Source organism: Cryptomeria japonica, chromosome 9, assembly GCF_030272615.1.
Source record: "Cryptomeria japonica chromosome 9, Sugi_1.0, whole genome shotgun sequence".
NCBI lineage: Eukaryota > Viridiplantae > Streptophyta > Pinopsida > Cupressales > Cupressaceae > Cryptomeria > Cryptomeria japonica.
This window is the reverse complement of record NC_081413.1, coordinates 202,945,207-202,963,088: the sequence shown is the minus strand read 5'-3', so window position 1 is coordinate 202,963,088 and position 17,882 is coordinate 202,945,207. Positions and strand designations below refer to the sequence as shown.

Genomic DNA, 17,882 nt, shown 5'->3' with positions numbered 1-17,882 from the left:
GGCCCTTAGTACTTCCTGGGTGCCTAGGTTCTCTGTGGGTCCTTCACACCCACAGAGAACCCAAGCACCCAGGAAGAACCAAAGCCATGCATGAACCATACCTTTACCTTTATCCAAACAGTACCTGTACCAAGACCTGGGCTAAAACAGAAGAACCCAGTAACTTAGAGATTAAATAAAGAAAAATACCATTTATTGTCTCCCTATTTGGAAGGATATTTTTGAGTATGTTATTTAATTAACATATTTAAAGCTAAAGACCATTATCGTGTAAAGTATGACCCACATAATCCATGTTATATTACAATATTTAACGGCATAAGATAAGAAAAAACATCAACCTAGTGGTGGAAGATGGAGTATAAAGAGAATATTGCAATTCTATTTGTATTATTATACATGTTGAGGTCTTAGATTGGGGGAAGATGGAATTGAAAAACATTATTTTGCACCATATATCTTGGAACTAGGGCAATGTGGTAGATAATGAGTAGTTTGTTAAGCTTGCAATGAACTATGAACACTTCCATAAACACGTAAATAAATAGTAGATTAACAAAACAGAAAAAGAAAATGTGAAATTAGGAACTACACGAATCAGATTGGCTGACTTTACGAATACAAAAGGTAAAGAACAAAAGGAAGAAACAACTAGATAAATAATGTCTAGTCCCAAAAATAACTTTTATTAAGAATAATTATAAATGGAAGCTTAAAAGGGTTGGGAAAAAATAGCTCAACTTCAGTGTATAAAAAATTGATTTTACAAGGCCAAAAACCAACACATGAATAATTCAATTGCTGACTAATTTGACCATTCCCTGGCTCACACTATGTAGTGCCTTCCTTAAAACCTTTGACAGTGCCCACACATGTCTATACCTTCCAATAATATTCCCCTTTCATGCATGAGAATGCATCCTTTTCGAGTAACCCTTGATTATCAGCTTCCTCCTAAAAATTTTAAGTTGCTAATGCACATGTCATAGCATACTTTATGCCAACATCCTTCAAACAAAAAGTTAAAAACATCCTCCCTGCTCGTCATTTTCTTACTCTCTATAACTTTCATACATTCCTCCATCCATCAATGTCGGGCAATGGCTTCAGAAGATTCTCTGTTGGCTCACTTAAATGTTATTCAGTTGGTCATCATAAAACCACCATATAATGGCAACCATGAGTGCTTCCAACATCAGTAGAATTACATCATTAGTGCTTTAGATAAAATCATGAGTATTGAAAAGTAATGTCGCAAAGAGAATACATTCACATGAAAAAATTGTTATCTTGGCATCATCCGATTAAGGTACATCTGTCCTATGTAAGTCCATTGTGCAATCTAACTTTTCCTAACCTTACAATTAGAATTTTTCCGACAATATGCTGTACTGTACAGATAAAACTCATTGGTAACTTGATAAGCTATAGAATTGTCAACAGAGATTACAATGAATTTGGCATTTGGGTTGTTCATAATCTGCAGGCTGCTTTGCTGCTCCAAACGCAGATGATTTGCACCTAAAGAAAAATGGAATGCTTTTGGGATGATTAGAAAAAAAGAAGTTTAAGACTAACATCCATAATGAAATATCAATATATGAATCTGATCATTCCAAAAGAATTGTAAACCATGTGCACAGAATAAGCGTATTGATCAGGAGCGAAAAAGAAAGACTCTACAAAATCAGATTACATGCCATCTAGTTACTAACCAGTCCAGGAATCTATGTTTGCACGATGACTAGACAGGTTAAAACTTAAAAGTTAGGTCTTGATGGCCCTGAGAAAAAACATAGGAAGAGCTTCTATCAAGGAAAAAATTCAAGTAACTTTGTAATAAGACAATAGAAAGTGATATTAGGACAAAAAAGGTATATGAATATCATCTGTAAATCCATTACTGGAATACATCTTTCATGAATGCTTAAGATGTTGATTTTTAGGGAAATAAGTAACTGGTAATTTTCAGAATGAAATTTTTCTATTTTTAAAGCAATATAGAAATATGATAGCTGTAAATACAATATTTAAATACGGTATCCATGAACTCAGAATTTGATCTCCTAAGAAGAGGAAAAAAACAAACATATCCAAATGATCCTTCATTCTTGCAACAAAATAGAACTCCCAAGTTTTAACTTGCGAAGTATGCTTATCAATTGCTGCTGCATAAAAAAATATATTGTGTGCGCAAATGGGGAGTAAATTCAGAATAATTCAACATCCTAAAATTATCTTAGTAGTGATTTGTATACCAATTGGTGATACATAGAATCAATGACTCAAATTCAGGTGACAATCAATTATACTTGGAAACTCAAGAAAGGGAATTTATGCTCGTCAAAAAGCTACGGACAAAATGGCAGCACAAAAAGAAGACACAATGAAAAAAGACATTATATTATGTAAAAATGTGACTAAAGTGGGCCAATGGCTCTTAAAAAGACATTTGGAAAAGTTAGGAAAGAGCTAGGGTGAAAAGGGAACCTAAGATATGAAAAATAACTAAGCACCAGAGGGAGCTTAAGGTGTGAAAAACATCTAAACACTTGAAGGAGCAAACCTAAAACAGGAATAAACAGGAATAGGATATGCTATAGTCAGTTTCTCTAAATTTGAAAAGGTAAACTGATAAAAGGTTACCTTTAACCCAAAGACAGAGAATCTTCCATCACATTTCAACAGTCTGTATATTTTTTGATGTATACTTCATTATTAGTAATCACCATGTTTGAGTTTCCATTTTATATGTATAAGAAAACAAACTTTTCTAATAAACATTGCTTGGTTGTGTATCTTTCTTTGGCCTATGGACCACAAATGATTTCATACAATGTGTATGCAAAAGTTCCCCCTTTCCATCGAAAAAGTTATGACTAATACTTCTGCAGAGGAAGTTACTAAATATTCATGAAACTCGTTACAAAAAGTGCAACAAAAAATGGCAACCATTGCAAGTGCAATAAAATTGCATGCAGAAAACTACAATGCCAGATTTCTGTCATAATTGTTCAAGAAGGGACACCCACACAAAAGCCATGCGTGTAACTACAAATGAGTGATTTGCACCAAATTTAGTTCATAGAAAACCTTTGCATTGTAAATGTCTTTAACGTCAAGTATTGCCAGGGTGAAACACTGTTTTATGGCTAAAGAACAATGACAAAGGTGCATATGCATGAGATATTGATCTCAACTTTATGGTTCCAAACAAGCACTATGTTGCTATCTGTGGTCCACACAGCAGTGTTAGAATGATATGGATAGTGCAATAGAACAAGTTCCTATCAGTGACAAGCATTAAGTTTCCCTGCAAATCTGGACCTGGATTCTATGATTCATTCTATTATTTAGATAATATAGAACATATTATTACCCTTGAAATGCCTCAAGAATTAAATACCACTAATCAGAAAAATGCATGTCCATGCAAAATTTATCATTGCTCATAAGGGTACATAACTTTTATTTGTTAGGATATCTAGACTGGGTGTATTGTACAAATTGCATGCCTTGCAAGTATTTTAATATTTTAATGTGTTGTAATCCTTGGCCCTTATGGAATAGAACACCACTTAGAGGAAACCATGAGATTCCTTAGATGACACAACTCACCACTTGGATTATAGGATATGACATGGAGGTTATTTTGTAAGAGCACGATAATGCGAGTTACAAATGGGCATGTAAGGGAATCTATAACAAAGGAACTTACATGTAAGTTGGAAAATTCTTGGAACTTGAAGAGTCTCAACTTGAGCGTCCATCTCGAGACATCTCGAGACACTTGTACACATTAATTTGTTTTTTTACTGGGTGTTGTCTTTGGTTGACTATTAAGAAGATTTTGCATAAGAAGATGCTGCTGGAACTCCAACATCTGGTATGTAGAAATCTAAGGTGAATGTTAAACGTCTCATTGCATTTGTAATCTCGTTTGACTCTTTGAATTAATATAGTGAGTGCACTGGATTTCTGGCTAGATTTCTTCCCAAAAGGGTTTTCTCAGGATAAGTTTCTGAGTTTGCATGTCTTTGTGTTTATGCCCTCTTTTTGTTCATAGTTTAATGTGTATTAGATAAGTTATTATTTGCAAAATCTGCACTCTTCCATTGTTTATACAGTCAATTCCAGTTGTGGGTTTCTGCATAATGCATATAATATCTTGTTAAATATATTGAATGTCATGAAATCCTTTATTCCATTAGTGGGTGCATATTTTGTAGCCCCACTGTTGACAACATTTTTGTTGCCTGATTCCTCAATAACATGCATGGCATCCAAATAATATTCAAGGGTCACTAAAGTCATCCATCAAACATCAACAACAGTCACAATACAACATCCATAACCTACAAAAACAGGAGACATCTTGTCACTCACAGAATATAAACAGTGAAATATCTAATATTGCTCCAGTTCTTAGACATGACAGTTTGCTTGAACCATCTAGCATATTGCATGGGAAGTTTAAATATTAGAACTTACTATTACAGAAAAACAAAATGACATAATCTATCTAGTTCAATTGCTTCTCACAGGGAGGCAAATACGTCATATAAATCATGAAATTTCAGAACTACATAAAAATAACAGAAACAAAAGCTCAAACTAGCTTGGCTTAGCCTGATACTCATATAAGTAAAAGCAAAAACACCTGTGGCACCATTCATTACTGTTCGAAGGTTGGTGCCTTTGTCCCCTTGGTTGTTCAAAGCCGCCCTTGGGGATTTGCAACATGGCTTAACCGCCTCCTGTGGTTTGTTTATCTCTGGTGTTTACTTTATATTGAGCATTAACAGGCCAAACTTTTGCTGCAACGACAAACCTTGGGCCAACAAGTGGTATCAAAGCCCAAGTCATGGGTTCGAATCCCTCAATCATGCTGGGGGGCGATTGTTGGAAGTTTGGTGCCTTTGTCCCCTTGGTAGTTCAGCACCGTCCTGGGGGATTTGCGACATGGCTTAACTGCCTCCCATGACTTGATTATCTCTGGTGTTTGTATCGGGCATTAACAGGTCGAACTTTTGGTGCAACGGCAAACCTTGGGCCAACAATTACATGCAAGATACGTATGATTTATTGAAATGCTATGCTAAAAACTTGATTTGACAAATGACAGTCATTTTATAGATGCCCAAGCTATCATTCAGGAAAAGAAAGCTTGGATTACTCTTTGTAAGCAGAAAAGGGATGGAAGTCTACAATTCTAGCTGAAAAACTGGACAAACTCCAAAAATAATAAAAAGAAAAGAATATGCATGGTAAAAGGCAAAACAAGAACAAGCTCACAGCACAGATGAGAATGAACGAGAACGATAAAACTTACTTGGATATTAAGCTGCAACCAGACTCTTGAGTTAGCTGCAACAGCAATATAGCATTTTTGATTTGTGATTATGCACTTTACTTTGGCATCATCTTTCTGACACAACCGTGCATCTGAAAATTGACCAAAAATGCACATTACCATCCAAACAAATAAAAGCTTCACAAAATGTTTTGCAAAATTGACAGAAAAGGATAAGTCGGACCCTCTTCCAGTTATATTTAAGGTATTAGTTACAATAAAGACATAGCCAATGTTTAAAAAGGCCAATCAAAACAATACAGATTAAAAACCTCTGCAAGCACAATGCTAATTCGTACAAATCATTCCTACTAGGGCCATTCATATTTGTTTAAAAAACACCAAAAGATTCATGATGGACCCACCACCAAAATATTCTGTTGCAAACTATGATTGTGCAAATCATATTAATTTTTTAACTATTGTACTGTGGGAAGGAAAACAATTTCAGCAAATCATCACACATCTTAAGTTTACATATGAATGCAATGGAATAAAAAGGAAATTTGCAGTGAACTCACAAGGTCAATCTATTGCATTCATCTCCTGCCTGTCATCAAGGTTGACGGCTGCATTCAAATCATCCTGCATTGTCCGTCGAGTTTCAATTGGCTGTGATTCAAGAAACATCACAACATCTCTCATGTGGCTATTGACCATGCTGTGAACATTAGTAGCAACGCTGTTCTGTCCTGCTAGGTCTATCAGAGCATTGTTCACATTTGTTCTGGGGCTGGAAGTTTTATGTCTCTTGGCAATCCTGTCAACAGATGGAACTGCCTGTGGTTGGGGATTCTGTAAACCATGACAATGTGCTTCTACCTGAAGCACAGGCTGAAGTAGACCCTGATTTGATAAATCAGTCAATCCTTTAAGATCATGTTGCATGCGAGTAGCATGTACTATTGCATGATCAAGAACAATAGGATCATCAGGTGGATTTTGCAACAGGCTTAGCATTATCTGACGATATGTCTGGAGGGACAATGAGGGCCTGGCTAAGTGATGATTGCGACAAATAATGTTAACTTTTATAACATGCTTACAGAGGTTTCCTAACCTTGACCAATTGCAATCACAGAATGCAAACTCCGAGCCCGGATTCCACACAATATATGCTCGTGTACGATCACTTTGGCAAACAACTTTACCATAGCGAAGATCATCTTCATCTAGCAGAACATCTCCATCTGGAATCTGTATTGCCCTTTGCCATGAAGTGGGAACAATAAGTTCATCTCTTATAGTTCTGAAAGATCCACTTTCTTCAGCATACTGTTCAAACCAGTAATAAGAATGCACCTCAGTAGTTAGAGTATGCACTAACCAATCCGCTCGCTGGCATGCATCACTCTGCAAGTCATTCAGCAATTTTGGTTTCAACCTAGCATGGTATGCCTCAATAGCCCCATGCATCTCCTGATTTGCAAGTGGCAGAGTCCTCATTGCAGTGACCCATATTTCTGTAAAAAACAATATGATGGTAAAAATCAGCATTATCAAATGTCAAGATTCTCCATGGCACCATTGAGAAGAAAACCTAAAACTGTTGGAACGACAGTTACCTATTTTTGGCAGCCATTGTATCTTAAAGTACTCCAAGAAAGCATTTTGATCTACAAATACTTGCATAAATTCCTCTACAGCATCCATGGCAGTGGGTCCATTCCGTGTTGTATACAATATGCTTCCAAGGCGCTTAAACATCTCCCGTTGCACGTCAATGTGGCTACATCTTTTTATAATATTTTTTAGCCATGCACGACGAATGCGCCATAGGCATAATAAAATTCGACATTGAAACACATCTCTGCAAATGAGGACATGAAAGTCAAGAACTCTGAGAACACCTTTTTAGCAGCAACAACAACACATAGTTACATTCTTTATGCTGAGTCAGGAAAACATACCTAACTACAGAAATATCTGTAGCTGCATCATCAATCATAAATGCATAAGGCTTCCATTTGGGGTCCTTGGTGCGAGCTCTATCAGAAAATGCTCCCATCCACTTGTGAATACTATGGCTTGCAAAACTAGGAGATATAATCCATGCAACAGGAAGGGCATTTTGATGTACATCAAAGACCAACAAAGTATACAATGGACACTGCATATACAATAGCCAGGGTTATAAATTGCACATATATCTATATGAATATGACTGAGAGAATGTACATAGGAAGTGTGGAGGAATTACAGACCCTGAGCTTGTTAGTCCCAAAGGTAGAGTCAGCTGCTATATAACTATTATGACCAAAGCGTATCATCTGCTGCAATTGCCATTCTGTTTGAATCCCCAATATAAAGGGTTCGCTAACAGAGGAATCTTGATAGAAAAATACATACTTCTGATGCCGTTGAACCCATGTCCGTATACTCAATAGATCATTTGAATCCAGTTCATACGTTGATTGTCGGATAACTCTCTCCATGTTCCGAACATCATTCCTAGTGAGAAGATCATCACGATTGCTAGGACCCCCATGTTTCTCCACTTCCTCGCTATGATTTTGCATTATGTTATCCATAGAAATACCAATATATAGCATTGACATAATGCGTTGGCGAAGCTCATCTGAAATTCGAGGAGCATACATGGCTCGTGTTCCGATAGCATCTCTATCAAGTGACCCATGACAAGGTGAGCCTGTCCTGTCTACGTGATTCCTTTGGTTATATATCATAAGTGCAATAGATGGGCGAGTGTATAAGCGCTTTACTGTGAAATGGCACAGGCAACCTCTCATCATATGCCTCCGTCCAGGCCTACTTCCTTTCCCAGATGACGGTTTATTATTACTACCATCACCTGACCCAGGTTCACTATCCCTGTAGTCCTCTGGACCATATGAGCACCAATATCTGCATAGATGTGAAAATTTAAGAGAGCAAAATCCACTAAAATGAAGACACGTTAAATGACTTAGTAGTTATAACAGTAATATGTTAAGTTTAATTCAATGAAGGAACTTATATTTCATAAAACTTGAAACTCACATGGTATACTCAAGATAACCATCAACCCTAGGCCTACTCAAGCTGCCTTCTGCTCTCTTCCTCCTTGATTCAATGCGGAAACTTGCAGGACAATCAGCATTAGTTGATTCTCCTCTCACAAAATCCCCAACCCTCGAAAATGGTATGAGAGCAATATCATCACCACCTTGACGACCACCTTCCACCTTGACCCAATTCAGAAGAGCTGCCGAAAATTCTGCACAAGGTGGATCTTGCACAGGAAGGTTAAGAATATCCTCCATTCTTGGTATCTGTATACAACAAACCAGAAAATACCATATATGAGTACCAACAAAAACATGAAAGCTTTCCAAATAGTACAGAAAAACTTCTAGCCAAGTAGCATTACAGAATTAGAAGAATACTGTGCAAACTTCCTCTATATGAGGCACCATACAAGATATAAAAGGGGGCAACACTATTGAAACAAAAAAAGAATTGAAACTAAATTTACTTTAGTCACATCACACACCAAGACAGTTGACATCTAGATCCGTAGACTGCACAGATATTCTCACAGCTCACCGCTTATGAGCAAAACACATTTAAAAAAAAAGAAAAAGAAAAGCAGCCTACTAAGCATGGATCTATTCTTTACACCTATAACATGTTCTATCCAAATGAAAATAGGGTGGTAATTCCAGAAATGAGTGCTAGACATGATAGAATTCTACCATTGAATTTCTTCCCATATTTATGTGTTTGCCCTGCATTTTCATATTAATCTCAGATTTGATGGCATCTGCAGGCTATTTTGGATGCTAAACCCAATTAATGGAATTACCATATAAGCATATCCCTTTTGATGTTTCTACTGTTTTTATGCAAACCATGCAAATGTTGACGACAACCATAACACCACCAAATTGCTAACAAAATCATGTATACATTCCACAGTGAGGGAAACATATGGCCCAAGATACAGAATGGTAAAAGTCAGCCATAAGTTGCATGCTCATTACATTTTCGCTTACGTCGTTCCTCTGTAAAAGCCATCCTCAAATGGCATCTTTAGGATAGAATGCAGGCATCAAATAGACATTGCCTCATTTAATAACATATCTATTTTCTTTGACAAAAATTGCTACCAGTTGGAGAGTTGGAACAGATGTGGCCCAATCAGAACTCAAAAATTCATTATTTAAGCCAACCGTGATTGAGAACTGTTGCCCATAATGCTAGATTGTGTAAGTCATGGATGAAATGAATGTTTATTCTGTTTGAAGTTACTTTGTGGCTCATCCTCCTCTAATAGTAATTTTCAAATGGCATTCAATGGCAGCAATTTAATCGGCCTTCATATGTCCTTACTTGATGACAACTTCCATATAAGAGATTCTAAATTGTGGGGGCATGATCTGTAGTCGTGTTGTTAATGTGATGTCTACACCATGAATTGCATCATGTCATACAATATCCTATTGTTTGGAAACTTCTGCTAATGTTTACTATTTCCTTAGTAATCCATATTGACATAGGTATTCAAATGTATGATTCACTAACTCAGATTTGCCTTACTTATGTGCCAACCCAACACACAAATATGCTACTGAAACCAACGTGCATAAGGCTCAAGTTTGATCTTCACTAAAGGTATGAGCAGCTATCTACATCTTATATTCAAATTGAAATTGTGTACATGCCTGCAATGCTCTAAATCAGATTTCACACACCTTTATGCTACTATCAACATGTCATCCATCTGAATCACAATAGGAATGGTGCAACAAAGAGTAGTTGAAGTTTTAACTTATATGAGACAGTAAATTTTGATGTTAGGAACAAATACCATGCTTGCAATCAACTGAATATGTTCTGTATATCCTTCCATATGTGTTTGAATATATCAAATAGTTGAATAGAATGAAAGGAAGCAAATAAGAGACACACTAGTATGAAAAGAGAGATTCACAAAAGAATTTACCCTGATGTGAGAAAACTCGAAAAGAGTGGGGTGGGTTGTGCTTCTCCACTATCATCTTTCAAGATTTGCAAATCAATTGTTAAATTTGATCCTTCAAATGCATTATGGTCCTTCTCCAGCACTTTCACAATGTTTGTGAATATTCTCCAACATTTCTGCAATGCTCTACAAGTTTACCTTGTCATCAAACACTAGCTTAATCAATAAGCCTGACTGATACACTCAGCCATAGAGTCATCTTCTACCTCAAAAATTCAAACTTCAACTCTCCAGTTCTTATATTTGACCCCAAGGAGCATATTTATGTTTACAAGCAAGTAGCCAAATTGCGCACAGGATTATAAATGCCTTCCAAACAAAGAGATGTAAGAGAAATTAATTCAACTATTCTTGGGTGCTTTGCTCTATTGTTTTGTCCTATATGGGACAGGTTCAAATGCAGTCGGACCCATTTGGGTAAGCCTATTTCTTGTTGTACAGGTTCATACTGAGTTTAACCTGCCTCCGTAGATTTCTACATGCCAAGTCATCAGAAAAGTTGTGCACAGGATTATAAATGCCTTCCATGGAAAGGGATGTAAGAGAAATCAATTCAACTTTTCTTGGGTGCTTTGCTCTATTGTTCTGTCCTATATGGGACCAGTTCAAATTTTGTCGGACCAATCTGGGTAAACCTATTTCTTGTTGTACAGATTCATACCGAGCTTAGCCTGCCTTTGTAGATTTCTACATGCCAAGTCATCAACTATGGCTGTTTCTTCAAATGGTGCGAGCCCCATTATGTCTAGTTCATTCCTAAGCCTCCCCACACATTTCATTTTCCTTTGTTCTGCTTTTTCACTCTGCTTATGCATGTTTGCTTCTTGATGTTAGTGAAAACATGTCTCAAAGCACTTCATTACTCACACAACCATAAGTAAAGTTGACTATCTCAATCAACTGAACTATGATGTTTTCCAGGGTCCAAGTCTAATCCCTTACACATATCACAATGTAGAAAGAAAGAAAAAATAACTTATATTAACGTCCATGACTGAAAAAAGTAGGTAAATAGGATTCAGCAAGTAAATCCACTTACAATAGAATGGGTAAACTCTACAAAACCTCAAATCAGTACACACTAGGTGTTGAATTTTGGTATGCTCGATTAACCACAGGCAATGACACAACGTTGCCCTCCCAACCATAGACGATAAACTCTATTGTCACCCCCGAGCACATCTCTTCTCAATATGTATATCTGCTATATGATTGAGTGTATATATATATGAATGGAGATTCGATCTCCTTTAAATGCACCGCTTATGCATTTTCTCCAAGAGTCGGCCCTCTCCTAAGCAACACGTCTCAATACAAAGAGGTGGCGGACATCCAAGTCGGCCTCAATCGATTACTATTAAAGCAAGATGCTAATCGGCATGCATTAAGACCTTAATTATGCTTAACACAAATGAATATAAATTGGACCTAATATAATTGTCTAAGGACAATTATATTAGGTATGTCGGCCATATAAGGAATCCAACCATAGCTACAAACATCAACACTCCCTCTTAGCTTGGGAGGAATCCTTCTTGATATCTGAGTCACATAGTGACATCCACCATGGCTACTCCCAGAGGGTGGGTCCATCATGGCTACTGCCATGCATGGAAAAGTAAGTAAATACAAGTGCTTCATCACGGAGTCACTCAACGTGATGTTGTCACCTCAATATGACGTTCACCATGTCTACTCCCAGAGGGTGAATAAGCACAAATGCCAAGCCATGGAGTCTCTCACATGACATCCACCATACCTACTCGCAGAGGGTGGAACAAGGGCTGGAACCTCAAACTTCTCTCACAGAGAAGAATGCACAACAAGGGCTAAAACCTCAAACTTCTCTCACAGAGAAGAATGCCCAACAAGCGCTGATACCTCAAACTTCTCTCACAGAGAAGAATGCACAACAAGGGCTGAAACCTCAAACTTCTCTCATAGAGAAGAATGCACAGGGGTTGATACCTCAAACTTCTCTCACAGAGAAGAATGCATAACAAGGGCTGATACCTCAAACTTCTCTCACAGAGAAGAATGCATAACAAGGGCTTGCACCTCAAACTTCTCTCATAGAGAAGAATGCATTAAACAAAGGATTGAACCTCGAACTTCTCCCTCATAGAGAAGAACTCATTAACAAATCTTCATGATGGCGTGGCTACCTCTGAAGCTGAAATGTTAAGCTCCCTCTGAAGCTGAAATGTCAAAATCCCTCTCAACCTTCTGACCTCTTCGTCCAAGGTTACTTCTAACAATATGTCAGACTCCCTCTAAATGCTGATTCTTCCTCTGCGAAGAAATGCAAGCAATCTTTCTTCCTTGAATGCAATCTTTGATTCGTCCTGGAAGCATTTCAGAGAAAGATAATGATAGTCAGGGGAAATGTCAATACATGATTCACTATTCAATGAAGTAGCATGACTTAGTGAAAATTCATGAACATTATTCAAACATAAAGAGTACTTATCTTTTATAATTTTGCTCAGCAATGGAATTTCCATTCACTTGGATTGATCACACCGAAGCACCTAGTGATGATCTAATGGCTGGGTGGCCTTTGGCCCTCGCCATCACTCATCATTTGTCCACAATATCTGCTCTATGCATAGCTTAAGCATCATCTAAAGAACTGCCTTTAATACCATCCACAACAAAGTGATGGATTAACCACATAAATGTGACAGAAATTCACCCATTCCACAGTGCCTGAAAAGAAGACGAACATAACCTCTAACCAAACTTTCACCCAAAGCCAAAACCAATCGATTCAAAACAGCCGAACGAGAAACACCACCACAGGTGATGATGAAAGAAATCGATCACCCAAAAATGCAAGCCACAAAATATAATGAGTATTGGGCAGAATGTCGATCTAAGGAAAATTTATTGGGTAGATCAGATGAATGAAACCACCATCAAGAACAAATTGATCAAGACAAAATAATGTGAGTACCTACTAACCAAGGCAAATGGAGAGCAGACCACACAATGGCATATGTCGACTAAGCAAGTTCTAAACTGTAGAACAAGAGGTAATCGACACAAGCAATGATGATGTTGTCCGCAACAATACATACATTTGTCACTGCAAACTCTCAACAATAAGCCAATATGAATCGACTTGATCTGATTGAGGAGAACGCAGGTCGGTAATACGCATTGACCAAACTGAAAAAACACTTGATCTGTCGCAATAGCAACGAAACCCGATCTGATGCAAAAAGACACCAATGAAATGGTGTTGCTAATCGCCAAGAAACACCTCTATAAAATGCAAGTCTAATGGAAACTCCAAGAATCAATGCCAAGAAGGAAAAAGTCCCCCCCTCTCGATCGGATCAGCCGCCACAAGGATGATGAGTCACACAGATCAATCACACAGGATATGCACCAACGCATCTCTACAAAATATATCTCGTTGGATCCATAGAGATCTGCAAATCGTGATCTTGCCAACCACGATCACCCGGCCAAAGGAAAGTACTCCACAAGTGATTAACACAAGTCCAAACTTTGATTGGGCCAATCAAAATGCCAATGAAGGAACCAAGCAAGTCCTTTGACTGAGATGTCAATGATCAAATAAGACTCTAAATAGCTCAAAATGAGCCTACGAAATAGCTGGGTTAACCAAAATACAGGCCACACAAAGTAGGGCCGCCAAATGCAAAAGCACATTGACACAACCAAAAGTGCACAACCTGCAACATCAGCATCGGCCTGGATCGTGTACTTGCACTCGCCCAGAGTGTTCCACAGCTGATTGTGCGGTCACGCGAGGCGGACACAATCATGTCCGAGTTGTCGATGGGCGTCGCAATGGGCGTCACCTAGTCTAAGTGCCCCTCCATTGTGCCGCACAATACCAAAGCTTCTGCCATGATTCCTCACTTGACCAAAAAATTCTTATTTCTACTCTAGTTTTGGTTTTCCCTTTGCCTCTCCTCTGAGAGGTGTAATGAACTCCCTCAAAAACACAGGATCTACCTTCAAGCGATTAGGCTCTATAGAAGGAACCTGGCTCTAATACCATGTTGAATTTTGGTATGCTCAATTAACCACGGGCAATGACACAGTGTTGCCCTCCCAACCATAGACGATAAACTCTATCGTCACCCCCGAGCACATCTCTTCTCAATATGTATATATGCTATATGATTGAGTGTATATATATATGAATGGATATTCGATCTCCTTTAAATGCACCGCTTATGCATTTTCTCCAAGAGTCGGCCCTCTCCTAAGCAACACGTCTCAATACAAAGAGGTGGCGGACATCCAAGTTGGCCTCAATCGATTACTATTAAAGCAAGATGCTAATCAGCATGCATTAAGACCTTAATTATGCTTAACACAAATGAATATAAATCGGACCTATAATTGTCTAAGGCCAATAGGCCAATTAAACAATTATATTAGCTATGTCGGCCATAGAAGGAATCCGACCATAGCTACAAACATCAACACTAGGAAGTATCTAGAGTGCAAAATTCTATCTACTAGAGGTCAACCTCAAAAAGAACCCCTACACGTGCTGGAAGACATATATCAAAGTGAACAACAAATGGTATACATATAAGAAATGTTACCAATATCACAATTGGCTATGCCAAAGAAACTCATGTTATCACAATAGTTGATTCATGAGAGCAATTTGGGGGCTCGGTTGGAATTTGCTTAGATCTACAACATAATCAAAATCTCAAATGGGAGGACCAGCATTATCATTAATCATTGTGAAGGAGACAATGCAAGATCTAATAGAGCTGCCAAATGAGCTTGGGCTAAGCAACCCTAGCTGGAAAATCATGGCAAGGAGCAGAAGGCTTCTCTTAGAAGCTCTCCTAGCACCCAAGTTCAGCAATCCCTTGAAGTACATAGAAAACCGGTAATGTATGTTTGCCTAGATTGTTTTTATTTTGGATAGGGGGCCATTTGCCTTTCGAGGCTGAATAGCAACAAATCCACAATATCTATCATGATAAAGGGAACCCAAACAACATCCAATGTCAAGGCCAAGCATATTCCATGGAAAATGAACTGAATTCCTATTACCCAATCTCCAACCAAGCTTTTCTAACTCAAAATTTGCCAATGGCAATAATAGAAAGCACTTAGTTTGCTAATCTTTTACTTATACAACTCTTAAGAAGTTTGAAAAAAAAACATTTCACCAAAAGTCACCACTAAAATCTCATTTTACGAACGACATCATCACCGGATCGAACTCAAATTGTAGCACCTAAACACTAAAACAAGCATGCATAACTTGACATTTCTTTCCCCTATATTTTTAGCAATACTTAAACCTTGAGGGAGTATAACAGCAAACCATCCCATTGAAAGTGACCATGAAAGTCTCATAGTCTAGTTCCATGTTTGATTGAAATGAAATCCTAAAGCGTAAACACCAAACCAATCTTGCCATGACCAAGATTTGATAATAACAAGAAGAAGCTAGCAAGTAGCTATGTGTAAGAACCATGTAAACATATTATGAACCCAACCAAATCCTAAGTTCTGTACAAACTCTATTCCAAAGTTTTAGTTTACTTTTTAGCCCAGCAGAGTCCATAGAAGCATAAACTCTTTTGGGAAAAAAATTGGCAAACCAAAAGATTAAGACTTTTTCATAAAATTGGGAATTTCATTGGAAAAAATTTGGATTCTCAAGAACCATATAAAAATGCTAATCACCTAATAACAATTAAACAAAAAATTCAGAGAGATAAACCTGTTTTTTTATTTTTAAAGGTATTTTAGAAGCATAGAGATGTAAAAAGCAAATTAAAATGGTACTTTAGCCCATGAGTTGTAGAATATAATTTTATTTATTTATGTCCATATCACTCATTGCATTGCATTGCACAATGTACATATATGATAACTAGATAAAATGTGATAGAGGAAGATAGATCAATTCTTATAAAATGTGAATCATCGCCTTAGGTCTTCAATCTCCATGGAGGAGTGGTTATTTTCCCCGATTAACAAGGAACATTAGTATTAGTCTAAATAAGAATTGTCAACACTTGGTGGAAAGTAGAAATGAGAATCATGGTCTATTCCAATATCCACTAGTTATTAATGTTATGGAAGATCCAATGCTAGTTAATGCACGCATTAGGTAATATTTTTTGTTGGTGCAACAACTCTTAAATCTTCCTTTATCAAAGGTGTAATATTTTATTTTTTTAATATTTTTATTAACAAAGTTGCATGGACACTATTGGAAATGTTTGCCATTGCGCCAAAAGATCGAACTATCAATGCCCAATACAAACGTGAGATTTAACCCGACCCATGAAAGGCAGTTAGACCATGTCACGAGTCCCCAAGGAGGTGCTAACCACCAAGTCAACAATCTCCCCCTCAACACCGACTGAGCCTTCAGCACCCACTGAAGGGAGACTTGAACCCGTGACCCAAGGATCTGATAATTGTTGGAAATGTTTGTCGTTGTGCCAAAAGCTCGAACTATCAATGCCTAATACAAATGCCAGATTTAACCCGACCCACGGGAGGCAGTTAGGCCATGTCACAAGTCCTCAAGGAGGTGCTGACCACCAAGTCAACAGACACAAGCACGAACATGGTAATGATACCCAATACAAATATCAAATATGGCTTTTTTCAAGACCCTAATATAGATAGGGATGGATACAACAATGATATTTATTATAATATCAACATAATAAAATGCAATAAATGGAAACTACAAATATTAGAATAGAGAAAATGAAAATTAAAATATATACTATTATATTAAAATATAAATTATTATTTTATACCTAAATATTATTATTTTAATAATAATAAATATTAAACTTATTAAATTTCAATACAACTTAAAAATACTAAATACACAAAAACAGAAATAATATTAAATGATATTAAACTTAATAAATCGCATTTATTAAATTAATAAATAGCATATAATAAATAAAAGTAATTAATAACTAATTAATAAATAAATAAATATTCGAAATAATATTTATAAAAGCGATTCCAAACGTCCAAAGTTAGACCTATAATATCAATTAGTTGAAAAAAAAAATGAAACCTAAAATAAATTTTAGGTCCAACAAACATATTAACTTTGTTGGGAAGAGGTGTCTCAACCTTGCATTCCTAATGTTCAGATTTAATATTTATTAAATATTTTGTCCACACATGAGGAGTGGTGTCCCACTTTAAGGTGGCATTTTTGCCATGTGTCAACACCTTAGAATGTGTGTAAAAGTTGTAAAGAGAATCTTGTGTCATCGTGGTGTATAAGGGCATCTTATGACATTGTAAGATGGGGGTTACTTATGACAGATAATATGTTAGAGCATAATTATGGACAAGCTACATTTGAAACTTGACCATAATTATGACAAGTCAAAAGGCATCTTTGAATAGGTTAAATAAGACAAACTTGGATGCCCAAATTAAGGATCTACATATGATGGATTCTATAACAGATTATAAAAGCTATAAGAGCATCTTCTAAATATAGCCTAGAAGACCATGACCAACTTGGGTGTTTGAATTTGGTTC

General features: G+C 37.0%; 1 protein-coding gene across 4 annotated transcripts in view; it reads right to left on the bottom strand.

Moving 5' to 3' along the window:
• Positions 1 to 732: 732 nt before the first annotated feature.
• The window catches only part of LOC131038845 (uncharacterized), a 50,289-nt gene continuing 33,139 nt past the window's right edge, over positions 733 to 17,882 (bottom strand). Inside the window, exons 2-9 of one of the 4 annotated variants that reach the window (XM_057971404.2) lie at positions 10,299 to 10,463; positions 8,354 to 8,625; positions 7,558 to 8,218; positions 7,264 to 7,463; positions 6,919 to 7,163; positions 5,875 to 6,816; positions 5,333 to 5,445; positions 733 to 1,521 (exon numbers count right to left, since the gene is read on the bottom strand). In XM_057971404.2, the coding sequence (XP_057827387.1) occupies positions 5,879 to 6,816; positions 6,919 to 7,163; positions 7,264 to 7,463; positions 7,558 to 8,218; positions 8,354 to 8,616 (2,307 nt within the window). In that variant the 5' untranslated portion in view covers positions 8,617 to 8,625; positions 10,299 to 10,463 and the 3' untranslated portion in view covers positions 733 to 1,521; positions 5,333 to 5,445; positions 5,875 to 5,878. Of the gene's footprint in view, positions 1,522 to 1,715; positions 1,784 to 3,994; positions 5,048 to 5,332; positions 5,446 to 5,874; positions 6,817 to 6,918; positions 7,164 to 7,263; positions 7,464 to 7,557; positions 8,219 to 8,353; positions 8,626 to 10,298; positions 10,464 to 17,882 lie in introns of those variants that run through there. The other 3 variants (XM_057971402.2, XM_057971401.2, XM_057971403.2) reach the window with 3 other exon arrangements.